Source organism: Somniosus microcephalus, chromosome 1, assembly GCF_052327205.1.
Source record: "Somniosus microcephalus isolate GS21.2 chromosome 1, FLI_Smic_1.0, whole genome shotgun sequence".
Classification (NCBI taxonomy): Eukaryota; Metazoa; Chordata; class Chondrichthyes; order Squaliformes; family Somniosidae; genus Somniosus; species Somniosus microcephalus.
The window spans coordinates 382,778,608-382,797,719 of record NC_140987.1 but is presented as its reverse complement, the minus strand read 5'-3'; the positions used below and the strand labels follow the sequence as shown (position 1 = coordinate 382,797,719).

Here is a 19,112-nt window from a genome sequence, read left to right as displayed (position 1 = left end):
TGGAGCAGCAATGATTGCCCCCAAAATGAGTACCTTTCTCCCTCAAAATATTCTCTATCCCCTGGCCAAAGAGGTAAACAGGCAGTCTTCCACTAAGCATCTACCAGTACAGTAGAGTCACTGACCATAAAGAGATTGATGTGAGAGTGATCTACCATGACGGTGTGCTGTTCAGTACCACTCCTGTTGCCCAGTAATCTCATATGAGATTCTTAAGAGCAGAGCCATTCCCAGCTACTCTGAAAGATGGCGCAATGATATATGTTGAGATCTAACATCAATACTGCGCAATCTGGAGCTGGGCCGTGCAGACTGGGAAGGCCCCAGATTCAATCTCTAGTCTGACCTGAGTTACCTGACTCTAGCCGGAGTGTCAATGGGGAAGCTGCAATTGTCCACAGTGTCCCTGGATTAAGGAGGAGAAAAAAGATCAGCCAGGATCCCGCTCCTGATTGTGATCCAGTGACTCCTGCTGGAAACTGGCATACATCTGGATGTCAATGAGGAGAGGATCGGGCCCAACTCTGATTCCTCCTGTAGTTCAATAACTTGCTTACATTATCTGGGCGTATACAAGAAAAATAGTCATCCGGGCGAGGTAAGGGGAAGGGGTGCGGCCTCGGCCCATTGAACAGTACCTCAGCATGTGTCATATGTCTCAGGAAGGAAAGGAGTGGAATATTGAAATTAAGAAGGCGTGATGATCCAGAAACCAAAGGTCCTTCCCATTTGTTCTTTCATCCCCTCCCCCTTTTTCCAGCCCCTAAACCTGCTTTCCATTTCCTGCTTTTTTCCAGTTCTGACGAAGGTCATTGACCTGAAACGTTAACTCTGTTTCTCTCTCTACGGATGCTGCCCTGGCCTGCTGAGTTTTACCAGCATTTTCTGTTGTTATTTCGGATTTCCAGCATCCGCAGTATTTTGCTACAATCATACCATGCTTGCAGCCTCTTTTACCTAGTGTCCAGTGGGTGGCGCTATAAGTCAACCAATCCCATATCCTCTCCTCATTGACATCCAGAGTTAGGCTGCTGACTGGTGAAAATGGAAACCCCAGAAATTTAACTATTACTCTGCAAGGATTGAAGTGACATCGGAACTTTTAGACAGTTAGTATTGCCGCTGCACAATTTTCCTATGGTGTTACCCATTCTCTGTCCAGTATGCTATTTTTTGGCCAGGACCCCGCATGAGCAGTAATAGCTTGCCCATGGATGGCCACATTATAAGAACATAAGAAATAGGAGCAGGCGTAGGCCATACGGCCCCTCGAGCCTGCTTCATGGCTGATCTGCGACCTCAACTCCACTTTTCTGCCCGATTCCCAAATCTCTTGATTCCATTAAGAGTCCAAAAATCTATCGATCTCTGCCTTGAATATACTCAATGGCTCAACATCTGCAGCCCTCTGGGGTAGAGAATTCCAAAGATTCACAACCCTCTGAGTAAAGAAATTTCTCCTCGTCTCAGTCCTAAATGGCCGACCCCTTATCCTGAGACTGTGCCCCCTAGTTCTAGACTCTCCAGCTTCTCAGCATCTTGTATGTTTCAATGAGATGCTAAACAGGGACGCAACAGGTGTTGTTGCCACTCATTTCTGATTGCAAGAAAGTGTTGCAATGATAAGTGCTGAACAAAAAGCCATTAATAACATATTATTTGGTCCGTTTGTTTTACAAAAAACTTCTTAATAACAGCTGAAGTAATTTCCTCAGCAGGATGAAATTCCAGTCATTTGAGGTCATGGCCCCGAAACAGCACAGAAGAAATTAATCAGAACATATTAACAACCAACAGAGAAAGACTGGAGAGGATGCTGTAGAATAATTGATGAGCTATTGCATAAAGAAAAAATATCTTCCAATGATGGATGAAAAAGGGAACTCCCATTTAGTAAAAATGCCTGTGGAGTTACATCACTGTTGCTCTTGTCCTCTAGCAGTGCTCTTCACATCAGATGTTAAAATGGTGGCGTATTGCCGATAAAAAAATTAGAATATCAAGTAGGTTTTTAGCACTAGAAACAGAGAATAGTCAATGTACAAACAGTGACTACTTTCTGTTTGCTATGTATCTTTTGTATATTAGATTGAAGCCTGCTCAGGTGAATGTAAAAGGTCCCATAGCAGTATTCAAGGAAGAGTAGAGAGTTTTCCCAATGCCCTGGCCAACATTCCACCCTCAACCTGCAGTACCAAGAACAGATTGTCTGGTTGACTATTCATCAACTATTTGTGGAACCTATGTAGTATTAGTGACTACACTTCAAAAGTAATCCATTAGCTGTAAGTCTTTGGGATATCCCATAGACATGAAAGCACTAAATAAATGCAAGTTCTTTTTAAAATCTCAGCACGTGCTTTGGTTGTGGACTCGCTCTGTCTCTGCTCAGTGTGCATCTCCCAACAGATACAGACCTTTCTCCCTCCAGAATGGCCGGTTGTAGTAAACCATACACTTAATGATGGATCCCATCGGCACACGCTGGATCAACTGGTTTCGCAATGCAGGCATTGCAGGACTGTAGTGAATCTGCTGAGTGAGGGCTGGTGGGATAGCACTGATGACATAATCTGCCTAGAAACAGCACAGAAGAAATTAATCAGAACATATTAACAACCAATAGAGAAAGACTGGAGAGGATGCTGTAGAATAATTGATGAAATATTGCATAAAGAAAAAATATCTTCCAATGATGGATGAAAAAGAAGCAAAAGCTATAGCAAGGTTAATTGTGTTCTTGATGTGTTCACACATATTGATGTATAAACGGAAATAATGAAGGGCTTACTCGTGTAGTTTCCAGAATAAGTATGATCCGGTCTGGGAGCCTAACTGTACCATCCTACAACAGCAACTCACTAGACCAAAAAACTACATGGCCAAGCCAGGGTGTCCAACATGGTACAGAACTTGCTGTAACGCTAGTATTGTCATTGTATTTGAACACTCTTTTGTAAGGTGACGTTTCCCTAATAGGCCTTGATAGTATGTTGATAGAGCTGCGCTTCACCAATAACATCAGCTTGCATTTATATTGCACCTTTAATATAACAAATGTCCCAAGGTGCTTCACAGATAGGCATATGGCAAATGGGTGCTGAGGTGGAAAAGAAGAGTTTATGAAGGGTGACCAAAAGCTTGGTTGAAAAGCTGAGTTTTGAGGAGTTTTTAAAGGAGCGGAGAGAGCTGGAAAGGCAGAGGAGTTTAGGGAGGGTTTTTCAGAAAGTAGGACCCAGGTGTCTGAATCTTTGGATGCCAATGATGAGGCAAAGGGAGGGGGATGCACTATGGACCAGATTCAGAGGAACAGGCAGTTCAGGGAAGGTATAGGGCTGGAGGAGATTGCAGAGACAGGGTGATGCAAGGCCATGGAGGGGTTTAATGACAAGGATATGGGCTTTAAACTTGAGGCAATAGGGCTGTGACGTCAATGCAGGCCTGCAAGGACTGAGCTGATAGGTGTGCAGGACTTAGCATGGGATTGGATATAGGTAGCAGAGTTTTGTACAAGTTGGACATCATGGAGGGTGAAGGATGGGAGGCCAGGAAGGAAAGTGTTAGCGTAGTCTAGTCTAGAGGTGACTAAGGCATGCATGAGTTTTTCAGCAGTGGAGGGGCTGCGGTAGGGTGGAGCGGGCAATGTTGTGGAGGTGGAAGGAAGCAGTCTTTGTGATGCAGAGAATATGGGGTCTGAACTCAGCTTCAGGGTCAAACAGGACGTTGAGATTGCAAGCAATCTGATTCAACCTGAGAGTGACCAGGGAAGGGAATGGAATCAGTGGCAAGGGAACAGAGTTTGTGATGGGTGCTGAAGGCAATGACTTTGATCTTCCAAATGTTGACGATTCCAACGCACTCCTGGCTGGCCTCCCACATTCTACCCTATGTAAACTTGAAGTCATCCAAAACTCGGCTGCCCATGTTCTAACTCGCACCAAGTCCCGTTCACCCATCTCCCCTGTGCTCGCTGACCTACATTGGCTCCCGGTTAAGCAGCGCCTCGATTTCAAAATTCTCATCCTTGTTTTCAAATCCCTCCATGGCCTCGCCCCTTCCTATCTCTATAATCTCCTTCAGCCCCACAACCCCCCGAGATATCTGCGCTCCTCTAATTCTGCCCTCTTGAGCATCCCTGATTATAATCGCTCAACCTTTGGTGGCCATGCCTTCTGTTGCCTAGGCCCTAAGCTCTGGAATTCCCTGCCTAAACCTCTCCGCCTCTCTACCTTTCTTTCCTCCTTTAAGACACTCCTTAAAACCTACCTCTTTGACCAAGCTTTTGGTCACCTGCCCTAACTTCTCCTTATGTGGCTCGGTGTCAAACTTTTTGTCTTTTAATACTCCTGTGAAGCACCTTGGGACGTTTTACTATGTTAAAGGTGCTATATGAATACACGTTGTTGTTGTTGTTGTAATTGCGATAAAATTCTAGACGGGCAGTGATTTCCAGTCTCAGAATGCTCACGTCTTAGATTCTTTCCATTCCCTGCCTCGTTCACTTTCAATCCTTCCCTTATCTTCGTTGTCCTTCTTAAAGAAAAGATCTCACGATCAGGAACTTTAACAACATTTTGTTTAATTATGTTGATTGTTTTTCACAACAATTTTTTATTGAAGTGACTGGGTAGCTTTGTGGATGAGTACACTATCCTTTCACCTCAAGAATTTGAGTTTCCAATAAACTGTTGAAACTTTCCTATGTGTGCTGGCTGTGTAATGAGTTTGGAAAATCTCCTAATGAGTGTAAACAGACAGCACAAAACTGCCCTTCATTTGGCACTGATGTCATCTCACTAAGAGAGGTGACAGGACAGCTCATAAGGAAAGTTATGCTTTTCTGAAGTGAGGGCTAAGGCTGATAGTTGGGTATTTAGTGTGTGATGCTGATACTGGTTCCCCAAATTGAGAAAATGTTTCACTTACTATCCCCAGCTTGATACAAAAATTATAACTTTAAAAAAGCAATGTATTCATATATGGCTCATCAGCACATTTCTCAAAAACATCTCAAATGCTTTACATACAATAAGTTACTTGACTGTTATGTAGGCAAATATAGTAGCCATTTTTCATATAGCAAGAGCCCACAAAGTAGTGCGATGAAAGACCAGTTAATATTATTTGGCAGTATGAGTTAAGGGAAAAATTTTGGCCAGGAATCTGGGGGACCTCCCTGCTCTTTTTTGAATAGTGCCAAGGGATCTGGAGCATATACTTGAACCACTGGAAGATCATTGGTTGAAGAGCTCAGTTGAAGGATGGGATGTCGCTATTTAAGTGAATTTTTGTATTAAAGAGTATTATTGGACAGGTCCTGACTTTAAAACAACAACTGTAGCTGGCAAATTGAATGTGACATTAGTATTTTTTACAACAGGAACAAAGGATACTGGATTTGATAGATACAGCTGACATTGTATAGCGTAGAACTCACATGTAACCATAAGCTCACACACCTCATATTCCTCTCCATGCAGTGTCTCCACACGGACGGTCCCCTCAATTTGTTCCACTCTCACCACTGGCCTGTTCAGCTTCACGCTGTCCTTCATTCGCTCAGCTAAACGCTCACTGATTTGTCCCGAGCCACCAATAAATTTCCTTTCCTGATGAAATGAAAGGTTAATCTCAATTTGTTACATCTTCAAGGAAAAATCAAGGTGAAAGGAGCAGCATTAAATACAAACAAGACAGGTAAGGTATTGCAATGCTCAGAGTCTGGGACAGAGAAGGGGAGAAACATTTTTTACATAGAGGATTGTGAGGCTGTGGAATGCACTACTGGAGTTAGTGATCGAAGCAGAGACCATGCTGTAGCGGTTCGTGTAGATCGCCACTAAATAAGAGAGTTTGACTTCGCCGAACTATAAATAAGTTGTTTATTTACAGGAACAGGCTAATTACAGCAGGTAAGATAGCAGGTAAGATGGCTGACTGTAGGAGCACCGTGGTGTAGGTCTTGTCCCAGCGGGGACTCCACGAGGACTGAGTTCGCAGTCCTGTGGGGAGCGTGATGACGTCATCGCGTTTGTGTTGTGACGTCATCACGGTGTTCACGTTTCCCGTGCTTAGGACATCACGTGATGCGCGTCGTTGCGTCGCTGGCCATTGAGGCCGAGGTCGCGAGGCCGGGCTGTGCCGGTGCTTGCCGCGGGAGCGGAAGATCGCGTCGCTCCCATCGGCTGGCCGTTGAGGCCGAAGACGCTAGGCCGGGCTGTGCTGGTGCTTGCCACGGGAGCGGAAGATCGCGTCGCTCCCGTCGGCTGGCCGTTGAGGCCGAAGACGCTAGGCCGGGTTGTGCCGGCGCACGCACATCACGTTGTACGTGACGTGATGTCAGTGCGCTAGGGCGCGTCTTAAAGGGGCAATGGCCCCAACAGGTAAATTAAAAGGGCAACGGCCCCAAAAGGTAAGTTAAACATACAGTAAGGTAAGTTAAAGGGAATTATGTGCCTTTATGTAAGGTACAACTGGTGGTACCGCCACAATGTCAACATTTAACAATAGTTTAGATATGTGGTTGAGGGAAAAGAGGATAAAGGGATATGGAAACAGGGTAGATAGATGGGATTAGGCCTACTCCTTGTTTGGATGATAAATACCAATATGGACTGATTGGGCCAAAAGGCCTGTTTCCATGTAGCAATCCTTTGTAATTCCAGGCGCAGCGATACACAGTCATACCCAAAGCAGTGTGTCTACGTAACACACTGGGGTACATCTTGACTTTGTGTGATGGTGTAAAACGGATGGTATCGAATCGGCAGCCTATTTTACATCTCTTCCAATTTTTATTTCCATTGGCTTCAATTAATACTCACTATTATCTGTTTTATTGCACAAAGTCAAGATCTACCCCTCTGTGTGTAAGTGAGCCATGTAACAGTCAACATCTCAGCAACACAAACACTATTTCCTGACCTTCTGGACTAAAATAACAAGGATATCAATTCAGATGGTTCTTGCAATATAAGTATCATTACTCTCTAACTTCAGTAAGTGTCAATGGTCTAGAATTACTGTTGGTGATACCAGTTGTCAAACACTTAATGTGTTCATATAACATTCCTCTGACTGCTATTTTAAGACAGGCATTAACTCATTTATCTTAAACCAGAATGTTATGTGTTAATTATTTGTATGATACTATCACCAATAGTAATTACCAGACTAACGTTTCATATCAGTTTGCATATGTAACTTTGGGTGCTTTCACACTCCACAAGATTAGTGTCAGTGCAAAGTCAAAACTGCCTTGCACTGCTGCTAAAAGTGGAGCATAAATCGGGTGTGAAGACCTGAATGAACTCTAATGTGAAGCGGCGTTATAAAGTTATTCCATTTTTATTCAAACTTGGAAAATAATTCACAGTTCTAAGCTAAGGAATTGTCACAATTCAGTTTTAAAAGTGGTCATCAACCACCCTTATTGGATTGAAGGTATCAGTGCAACATAAAATGAATGAAATGAATCTGACCGAATTCTCTGGGCCATGTTAATTGTCTTAAGTGACAGTCCAAACTGTAAAGGGTAGACATCAGACTCTCAAACCTGGCCTCCATTGGTGGTAGAAAATATCCGCCTTGTCCCTCCGCACTGTCTCACGTACCACAGAAACCAGAGAGCAGAGACTTCGTGGGGCTCTGAAGTGACATTCACGTTGACAAAGAGTGTTGCAAATTCTCTTGCCACCCTGCAGTTAAACGTACAGAGTAAAGAAACTGGTCAAAACAGACAATAACCCTCCACTGCACTCTACTACTTTCTTTGTCCCATTTTAAACGGGACCAAACAGTTGGTAAAAATAAAAGAGGGAATGCAAAGCAAAGAAATTCCTTCTCTTTTATTTTTATCAATGGTTTCTCCTATAAAATCTCCTCCAGCTTCAAAGAAGACCATTGTTATAACTCCACACTGACCTGGAGCCCTGGCACTTCATCTCAAGTGGGAGGTCCCAATTCTAGTCTAGCTTGTGTTAGCAACAAAGCTGTTTTAAAAGGCTATGGATTGGCGTCTTTCTCCCTTCTGGAGACTGATCGGGATACCTGATCCTAGAATAATTCAATAAAATCGTTTTGAGGAAGCTCTACTCTGCATGAAATCCATGCTATTCCTGGTAATGCGAGTCCTTGAGCCCGATTGGAATACTGATATCTTTTATCTTAATGGGTACAAAGTTCATTTAAAAAAATCATCAATATGATCCATATATCCAAGTGCAGGCCGTTTGAACAGGATTGCTACACTTGGCTGTCCTATTGACAAAAGAGAGCCTAATTTTGAGGAGGGCAAGACATTGCCCTCAGCTTGAAAAACCTCTTAGACTAAGCTTTTCTTGGGTGAAAAATGTTACCAGAATGACTGGTGCTCCTTCTGTTGAGGGGTCAAAGGTTATTGTCACAAACTGTTAGCAGCCTAGGCGTGAGGAGCTACCTACCTCGTCCAACATAGTTGGTCAATTAACTCTTTCATGGTCATGTTGTCCCACTTCTCTGCACGTTGAGCATTCCATGGTGCATCTGCAGGAATCTAAAAATATTAAATTAATGATCATTACAATATGCAGACAATGTGGGGCTGAGTTAGAATACTGTCTCTTCATTTCTAAGATTTGCTTAGAGATTGTATTGATTTCTTTGTGGGTTCAATGATGAGACATTTATGAAAGAGAACGAGTTTTAATCTAAAGTCTGTTCAACTCTTTATACAGCATTTACAGGAGACAACAAGCTTGTGATGCATCTAGAACGAAACTGAAACCAAACCAAACTGCCTTGCTTGTCTCGGTCACATGACCTCTGCTGGTCAGGCATAAGTAATCAATACATGCAACTATGCTAGTAAGGCATGATAATCAAACAGGCAAATAACATCACTATTTGCTGATATCATTACATCTCCTTTCCTTAAAACAAAAGTATTTTACTTTTAACTAACAACATGTTTTCTTTGTATTAATCTGCATTTTAACTGTAACACTTAATGAACCCACAAAGAAATCAATACAGAGATCCAACCCAGAGAGAGAGGAACAAAGGCCTCCTCACTCTGGTATATTATCTAAGTTATAACATTCTTCTTTAATCTTAGGGATATAACTCCTGCCAAGAAAGAAAGCAATTGGCCCCAAAATTCCTGGGTTGGGGGAGGGCATAAGTTGGGAATTACACTTTTGCGGTGTCAGGAATTTCTGGTGAGGCCAAGGTTCTGCTGAAGAAGTTCACGGGCCTAAACTCAGTTTCAGACAGGCTGAAGAAGTGCCTGTCCTCACAGTGGCAGCCACATGTAAATGACGGAGCTAGGACAAGATTGTGTAACCTCCGCATATCAATTTCCCCTTGAAAATGTACGTAACTGTTTAAAAGGCACAATTTGTCAGGACCCAGTCATCAAGGCAATGGTACTTGGTTAAAGGGATACTGTTCAACTGAGATTGTTTGTGGCCATATCTTGGGACCCACAGCAAGCTTTGGAAAATTTTAGTCACTTTATACTCAGGAAGCATTTTGTTACTCTTGGAAATCATTCTATTTCAACACAGTTACTGAGCTAGGATCTGAGGGCTGCTTAATGGGCTTCCTACTAGAAATCCCACTTTACAGGATCTGTATGCTGGAGGAGGAGGAAGAGGAGTAGGAGGCTGTAAGGGAAGCCAGATTAATCAGATAGCACCAGAGAAGAGCCGGATCATCCTAACACTACTCATCCAGCAGGATCTATATATCAGGCCGTGGTTCCCAAGACCCTTCCCAAGAGCTCTGTCTCAGGAGGTTGCGCTTCAATCACAGCACGGAAGGCACAGAACGTGACCACAGCTGTCAACTTTTATGCCACAGGCTCATTCCAGGGAGCCACAGGAGAATTTTCCATCTAACTTTCGTCAGCTTAGCAAATTATTCCTCTGTAACACAAGTCGCCAATGCCTTCTTTGCCAGGGCATCTCAATCTATACAATTTGACAGGGTTCCCACACAGATGACTGGGTGGGTCATCAAATTTTCAGAATTGCCAGATTCCCCAGGGTTGTTGGAGCTGTTGATTGCACCTTCATAGAATCATAGAAAGTTACAGCACGGAAGGAGGCCATTTCGGCCCATCGTGTCGGCGCCGGCCAACAAAGAGCTAATCCAGCCTAATCCCACTTCCCAGCTCTTGGTCCGTAGCCCTGCAGGTTAGAGCATCCCAAGTGCACATCCAAGTACTTTTTAAATGTGGTTAGGGTTCCTGCCTCTACCACCCTTTCAGGCAGTGAGTTCCAGACTCCCACAACCCTCTGGGTGAAGAAATTTCTCCTTAAATTCCCTCTAAACCTTCCCCCAATTACTTTAAATCTGTGCCCCCTGGTTTCTGACCCCTCTGCTAAGGGAAATAGGTCCTTTCTATCCACTTTATCTATACCCCTCATAATTTTATACATTTATCCAATTATTGTGTCATTGCGTTCCCCAGATATAAACCCCCAGATTTATATCAACCAGAAAGATTTCAATCAGCCACCAGGTCACTCCTAGTGAGCCCAGTACCTGGTTAATGACCAGCACAGGTTAGAAGAGTGCACCCTCTCGCCTCACTGGATACATAGCCAGAGGAGCCCCAAGAAGGGAAAATGTAGGCACTGGCAGACAGTAAAATAAACATATGTGACCTTTTCAACACAGAATAATTCTAGAAAGAATCCAGCCCGTCACCTCCTTTCCCATTTCATCCAAAGTTCTCCAGAGGTTGTTGTAATCCATGTAAGCAATAGGGTTCCACACAGGAGGAAATGGCCCATTAAATGGGTAAGACCTTCCCTGCAAAAGAAGACAGTAAATGCAATGGAAACTGCTCATGCTGAACAATTCAATATATGGGTGTATGTCTGGTACTAATGGATATCTAATAGAGCACTTGGCATATATTCACTACTCAGAGATGACTGATAAAATGCTAGATATGTGCCTATTACTCAGAGATTCGCAAACTGAGTGATTACATACTCATTACTCAAACATACCCAGTGCTGTGCTGCTATATATCTGGTACTCAGAGATACCCAGTGCTGTGCTGCTATATATCTGGTACTCAGAGATACCCAGTGCTGTGCTGCTATATATCTGGTACGCAGAGATACCCAGTACTGTGCTGTTATATATCTGGTACTCAGAGATACCCAGTGCTGTGCTGCTATATATCTGGTACTCAGAGATACCCAGTGCTGTGCTGCTATATATCTGGTACTCAGAGATACCCAGTGCTGTGCTGCTATATAGCTGATACTCAGAGATACCCAGTACTGTGCTGCTATATATCTGGTACGCAGAGATACCCAGTGCTGTGCTGCTATATATCTGGTACGCAGGGATACCCAGTACTGTGCTGCTATATATCTGGTACGCAGAGATACCCAGTGCTGTGCTGCTATATATCTGGTACGCAGGGATACCCAGTACTGTGCTGCTATATATCTGGTACTCAGAGATACCCAGTGCTGTGCTGCTATATATCTGGTACGCAGAGATACCCAGTGCTGTGCTGCTATATATCTGGTACGCAGGGATACCCAGTACTGTGCTGCTATATATCTGGTACTCAGAGATACCCAGTGCTGTGCTGCTATATATCTGGTACTCAGAGATACCCAGTGCTGTGCTGCTATATATCTGGTACTCAGAGATACCCAGTGCTGTGCTGCTATATACCTGGTACTCAGAGATACCCAGTGCTGTGCTGCTATATACCTGGTACTCAGAGATACCCAGGGCTGTGCTGCTATATATCTGGTGCTGAAGGATACCCAGTGCTGTGCTGCTATATGCCTGGTACTCAGAGATACCCAGTGCTGTGCTGCTATATATCTGGTACTCAGAGATACCCAGTGCTGTGCTGCTATATATCTGGTACTCAGAGATACCCAGTGCTGTGCTGCTATATATCTGGTACTCAGAGATACCCAGTACTGTGCTGCTATATATCTGGTACTCAGAGATACCCAGTGCTGTGCTGCTATATATCTGGTACTCAGAGATACCCAGTGCTGTGCTGCTATATATCTGGTACTCAGAGATATCCAGTGCTGTGCTGCTATATATCTGGTACTCAGAGATACCCAGTGCTGTGCTGCAATATATCTGGTACTCAGAGATACCCAGTGCTGTGCTGCTATATATCTGGTACTCAGAGATACCCAGTACTGCGCTGCTATATATCTAGTACTCAGAGATACCCAGTGCTGAGCTGCTATATATCTGGTACTCAGAGATACCCAGTGCTGTGCTGCTATATATCTGGTACTCAGAGATATCCAGTGCTGTGCTGCTATATATCTGGTACTCAGAGATACCCAGTGCTGTGCTGCAATATATCTGGTACTCAGAGATACCCAGTACTGTGCTGCTATATATCTGGTACTCAGAGATACCCAGTGCTATGCTGCTATATATCTGGTACTCAGAGATACACAGTGCTGTGCTGCTATATATCTGGTACTCAGACATACCCAGTGCTGTGCTGCAATATATCTGGTACTCAGAGATACCCAGTGCTATGCTGCTATATATCTGGTACTCAGAGATACACAGTGCTGTGCTGCTATATATCTGGTACTCAGACATACCCAGTGCTGTGCTGCTATATATCTGGTACTCAGAGATACCCAGTGCTGTGCTGCTATATATCTGGTACTCAGAGATACCCAGTGCTGTGCTGCTATATATCTGGTACTCAGAGATACTCAGTGCTGTGCTGCTATATATCTGGTACTCAGAGATACCCAGTACTGTGCTGTTATATATCCAGTACTGAGAGATACCCAGTGCTGTGCTGCTATATATCTGGTACTCAAAGATACTCAGTGCTATGCTGCTATATATCTGGTACTCAGAGATACCCAGTGCTGTGCTGCTATATATCTGGTACTCAGAGATACTCAGTGCTGTGCTGCTATATATCTGGTACTCAGAGATACCCAGTACTGTGCTGTTATATATCCAGTACTGAGAGATGCCCAGTGCTGTGCTGCTATATACCTGGTACTCAGAGATACCCAGTGCTGTGCTGCTATATATCTGGTACTCAGAGATACCCAGTATTGTGCTGCTATATATCTGGTACTCAGAGATACCCAGTACTGTGCTGCTATATATCTGGTACTCAGAGATACTCAGTGCTGTGCTGCTATATATCTGGTACTCAGAGATACCCAGTACTGTGCTGTTATATATCCAGTACTGAGAGATGCCCAGTGCTGTGCTGCTATATACCTGGTACTCAGAGATACCCAGTGCTGTGCTGCTATATATCTGGTACTCAGAGATACCCAGTATTGTGCTGCTATATATCTGGTACTCAGAGATACCCAGTACTGTGCTGCTATATACCTGGTACTGAAGGATACCCAGTGCTGTGCTGCTATATATCTGGTACTCAGAGATACCCAGTATTGTGCTGCTATATATCTGGTACTCAGAGATACCCAGTACTGTGCTGCTATATACCTGGTACTCAGAGATACCCAGTGCTGTGCTGCTATATATCTGGTACTGAAGGATGCCCAGTGCTGTGCTGCTTTATATCTGGTACTGAAGGATACCCAGTGCTGTGTTGTTATATATCTGGTACTCAGAGATACCCAGTACTGTGCTGCTATATATCTGGTACTCAGAGATACCCAGTGCTGTGCTGCTATATACCTGGTACTGAACGATACCCAGTGCTGTGTTGTTACATATCTGGTACTCAGAGATACCCAGTACTGTGCTGCTATATATCTGGTACTCAGAGATACCCAGTGCTGTGCTGCTATATATCTGGTACTGAAGGATACCCAGTACTGCGCTGCTATATATCTGGTACTCAGAGATACCCAGTGCTGTGCTGCTATATATCTGGTACTCAGAGATACCCAGTGCTGTGCTGCTATATATCTGGTACTCAGAGATACCCAGTACTGCGCTGCTATATGCCTGGTACTCAGAGATACCCAGTGCTGTGCTGCTATATATCTGGTACTCAGAGATAACCAGTGCTGCGCTGCTATATATCTGGTACTCAGAGATACCCAGTGCTGTGCTGCTATATACCTGGTACTCAGAGATACCCAGTGCTGTGCTGCTATATATCTGGTACTCAGAAATACCCAGTGCTGTGCTGCTATATATCTGGTACTCAGAGATACCCAGTACTGCGCTGCTATATATCTGGTACTCAGAAATACCCAGTGCTGTGCTGCTATATATCTGGTACTCAGAGATACCCAGTGCTGTGCTGCTATATACCTGGTACTCAGAAATACCCAGTGCTGTGCTGCTATATATCTGGTACTCAGAGATACCCAGTGCTGTGCTGCTATATATCTGGTACTCAGAGATACCCAGCACTGCGCTGTTATATATCTGGTACTCAGAAATACCCAGTGCTGTGCTGCTATATATCTGGTACTCAGAAATACCCAGTGCTGTGCTGCTATATATCTAGTACTCAGAGATACACAGTGCTGTGCTGCTATATATCTGGTACTCAGAGATACCCAGTGCTGTGCTGCAATATATCTGGTACTCAGAGATACCCAGTGCTGTGCTGCTATATATCTGGTACTCAGAGATATCCAGTGCTGTGCTGCTAAATACCTGGTACTGAAGGATACCCAGTACTGTGCTGTTATATATCTGGTACTCAGAGATACCCAGTGCTGTGCTGCAATATATCTGGTACTCAGAGATACCCAGTGCTGTGCTGCTATATATCTGGTACTCAGAGATATCCAGTGCTGTGCTGCTAAATACCTGGTACTGAAGGATACCCAGTACTGTGCTGTTATATATCTGGTACTCAGAGATACCCAGTGCTGTGCTGCAATATATCTGGTACTCAGAGATACCCAGTGCTGTGCTGCAATATATCTGGTACTCAGAGATACCCAGTGCTATGCTGCTATATATCTGGTACTCAGAGATATCCAGTGCTGTGCTGCTATATATCTAGTACTCAGAGATACCCAGTGCTGTGCTGCTATATATCTGGTACTCAGAGATATCCAGTGCTGTGCTGCTATATATCTAGTACTCAGAGATACCCAGTGCTGTGCTGCTATATATCTAGTACTCAGAGATACCCAGTGCTGTGCTGCTATATATCTGGTACTCAGACATACCCAGTGCTGTGCTGCTATATATTTGGTACTCAGAGATACCCAGTGCTGCGCTGCTATATATCTGGTACTCAGAGATACCCAGTGCTGTGCTGCTATATACCTGGTACTCAGAGATACCCAGTACTGCGCTGTTATATATCTGGTACTCAGAAATACCCAGTGCTGTGCTGCTATATATCTAGTAATCAGAGATACCCAGTGCTGTGCTGCTATATATCTGGTACGCAGAGATACCCAGTGCTGTGCTGCTATATATCTGGTACGCAGGGATACCCAGTACTGTGCTGCTATATATCTGGTACGCAGAGATACCCAGTGCTGTGCTGCTATATATCTGGTACGCAGGGATACCCAGTACTGTGCTGCTATATATCTGGTACTCAGAGATACCCAGTGCTGTGCTGCTATATATCTGGTACGCAGAGATACCCAGTGCTGTGCTGCTATATATCTGGTACGCAGGGATACCCAGTACTGTGCTGCTATATATCTGGTACTCAGAGATACCCAGTGCTGTGCTGCTATATATCTGGTACTCAGAGATACCCAGTGCTGTGCTGCTATATATCTGGTACTCAGAGATACCCAGTGCTGTGCTGCTATATACCTGGTACTCAGAGATACCCAGTGCTGTGCTGCTATATACCTGGTACTCAGAGATACCCAGGGCTGTGCTGCTATATATCTGGTGCTGAAGGATACCCAGTGCTGTGCTGCTATATATCTGGTACTCAGAGATACCCAGTGCTGTGCTGCTATATATCTGGTACTCAGAGATACCCAGTGCTGTGCTGCTATATATCTGGTACTCAGAGATACCCAGTGCTGTGCTGCTATATATCTGGTACTCAGAGATATCCAGTGCTGTGCTGCTATATATCTGCTCCTCAGACATACCCAGTACTGTGCTGCTATATATCTGGTACTCAGAGATACCCAGTACTGCGCTGCTATATATCTAGTACTCAGAGATACCCAGTGCTGTGCTGCTATATATCTGGTACTCAGAGATACCCAGTGCTGTGCTGCTATATATCTGGTACTCAGAGATACCCAGTACTGTGCTGCTATATATCTGGTACTCAGAGATACCCAGTGCTGTGCTGCTATATATCTGGTACTCAGAGATACCCAGTGCTGTGCTGCTATATATCTGGTACTCAGAGATATCCAGTGCTGTGCTGCTATATATCTGGTACTCAGAGATACCCAGTGCTGTGCTGCAATATATCTGGTACTCAGAGATACCCAGTGCTGTGCTGCTATATATCTGGTACTCAGAGATACCCAGTGCTGTGCTGCTATATATCTGGTACTCAGAGATACCCAGTACTGCGCTGCTATATACCTGGTACTCAGAGATACCCAGTGCTGTGCTGCTATACATCTGGTACTCAGAGATACCCAGTGCTGTGCTGCTATATATCTGGTACTCAGAGATACCCAGTACTGTGCTGCTATATATCTGGTACTCAGAGATACACAGTGCTGTGCTGCTATATATCTGGTACTCAGAGATACCCAGTGCTGTGTTGCTATATATCTGGTACGCAGAGATACCCAGTGCTGTGCTGCAATATATCTGGTACTCAGAGATACACAGTGCTGTGCTGCTATATATCTGGTACTCAGAGATACCCAGTGCTGTGCTGCTATATATCTGGTACTCAGAGATACCCAGTGCTGTGCTGCTATATGCCTGGTACTCAGAGATACCCAGTGCTGTGCTGCTATATATCTGGTACTCAGAGATACCCAGTACTGTGCTGTTATATATCCAGTACTGAGAGATACCCAGTGCTGTGCTGCTATATATCTGGTACTCAAAGATACTCAGTGCTATGCTGCTATATATCTGGTACTCAGAGATACCCAGTGCTGTGCTGCTATATATCTGGTACTCAGAGATACTCAGTGCTGTGCTGCTATATATCTGGTACTCAGAGATACCCAGTACTGTGCTGTTATATATCCAGTACTGAGAGATGCCCAGTGCTGTGCTGCTATATACCTGGTACTCAGAGATACCCAGTGCTGTGCTGCTATATATCTGGTACTCAGAGATACCCAGTATTGTGCTGCTATATATCTGGTACTCAGAGATACCCAGTACTGTGCTGCTATATATCTGGTACTCAGAGATACTCAGTGCTGTGCTGCTATATATCTGGTACTCAGAGATACCCAGTACTGTGCTGTTATATATCCAGTACTGAGAGATGCCCAGTGCTGTGCTGCTATATACCTGGTACTCAGAGATACCCAGTGCTGTGCTGCTATATATCTGGTACTCAGAGATACCCAGTATTGTGCTGCTATATATCTGGTACTCAGAGATACCCAGTACTGTGCTGCTATATACCTGGTACTGAAGGATACCCAGTGCTGTGCTGCTATATATCTGGTACTCAGAGATACCCAGTATTGTGCTGCTATATATCTGGTACTCAGAGATACCCAGTACTGTGCTGCTATATACCTGGTACTCAGAGATACCCAGTGCTGTGCTGCTATATATCTGGTACTGAAGGATGCCCAGTGCTGTGCTGCTTTATATCTGGTACTGAAGGATACCCAGTGCTGTGTTGTTATATATCTGGTACTCAGAGATACCCAGTACTGTGCTGCTATATATCTGGTACTCAGAGATACCCAGTGCTGTGCTGCTATATACCTGGTACTGAACGATACCCAGTGCTGTGTTGTTATATATCTGGTACTCAGAGATACCCAGTACTGTGCTGCTATATATCTGGTACTCAGAGATACCCAGTGCTGTGCTGCTATATATCTGGTACTGAAGGATACCCAGTACTGCGCTGCTATATATCTGGTACTCAGAGATACCCAGTGCTGTGCTGCTATATATCTGGTACTCAGAGATACCCAGTGCTGTGCTGCTATATATCTGGTACTCAGAGATACCCAGTACTGCGCTGCTATATGCCTGGTACTCAGAGATACCCAGTGCTGTGCTGCTATATATCTGGTACTCAGAGATAACCAGTGCTGCGCTGCTATATATCTGGTACTCAGAGATACCCAGTGCTGTGCTGCTATATACCTGGTACTCAGAGATACCCAGTGCTGTGCTGCTATATATCTGGTACTCAGAAATACCCAGTGCTGTGCTGCTATATATCTGGTACTCAGAGATACCCAGTACTGCGCTGCTATATATCTGGTACTCAGAAATACCCACGTGCTGTGCTGCTATATATCTGGTACTCAGAGATACCCAGTGCTGTGCTGCTATATACCTGGTACTCAGAAATACCCAGTGCTGTGCTGCTATATATCTGGTACTCAGAGATACCCAGTGCTGTGCTGCTATATATCTGGTACTCAGAGATACCCAGCACTGCGCTGTTATATATCTGGTACTCAGAAATACCCAGTGCTGTGCTGCTATATATCTGGTACTCAGAAATACCCAGTGCTGTGCTGCTATATATCTAGTACTCAGAGATACACAGTGCTGTGCTGCTATATATCTGGTACTCAGAGATACCCAGTGCTGTGCTGCAATATATCTGGTACTCAGAGATACCCAGTGCTGTGCTGCTATATATCTGGTACTCAGAGATATCCAGTGCTGTGCTGCTAAATACCTGGTACTGAAGGATACCCAGTACTGTGCTGTTATATATCTGGTACTCAGAGATACCCAGTGCTGTGCTGCAATATATCTGGTACTCAGAGATACCCAGTGCTGTGCTGCTATATATCTGGTACTCAGAGATATCCAGTGCTGTGCTGCTAAATACCTGGTACTGAAGGATACCCAGTACTGTGCTGTTATATATCTGGTACTCAGAGATACCCAGTGCTGTGCTGCAATATATCTGGTACTCAGAGATACCCAGTGCTGTGCTGCAATATATCTGGTACTCAGAGATACCCAGTGCTATGCTGCTATATATCTGGTACTCAGAGATATCCAGTGCTGTGCTGCTATATATCTAGTACTCAGAGATA

General features: G+C 44.3%; 1 protein-coding gene across 1 annotated transcript in view; it reads right to left on the bottom strand.

Annotated features, from left to right (window-relative positions):
• Nucleotides 1-19,112, bottom strand: part of LOC147125048 (amine oxidase [flavin-containing]-like) — an 88,841-nt gene that overhangs the window by 28,168 nt on the left and 41,561 nt on the right. The window contains exons 4-8 of the mRNA XM_085991129.1: nt 10,693-10,797; nt 8,442-8,533; nt 7,556-7,697; nt 5,460-5,609; nt 2,418-2,577 (exon numbers count right to left, since the gene is read on the bottom strand). Of these exons, the coding sequence (XP_085847255.1) occupies nt 2,418-2,577; nt 5,460-5,609; nt 7,556-7,697; nt 8,442-8,533; nt 10,693-10,797 (649 nt within the window). The remainder of the gene's footprint in view (nt 1-2,417; nt 2,578-5,459; nt 5,610-7,555; nt 7,698-8,441; nt 8,534-10,692; nt 10,798-19,112) is intronic.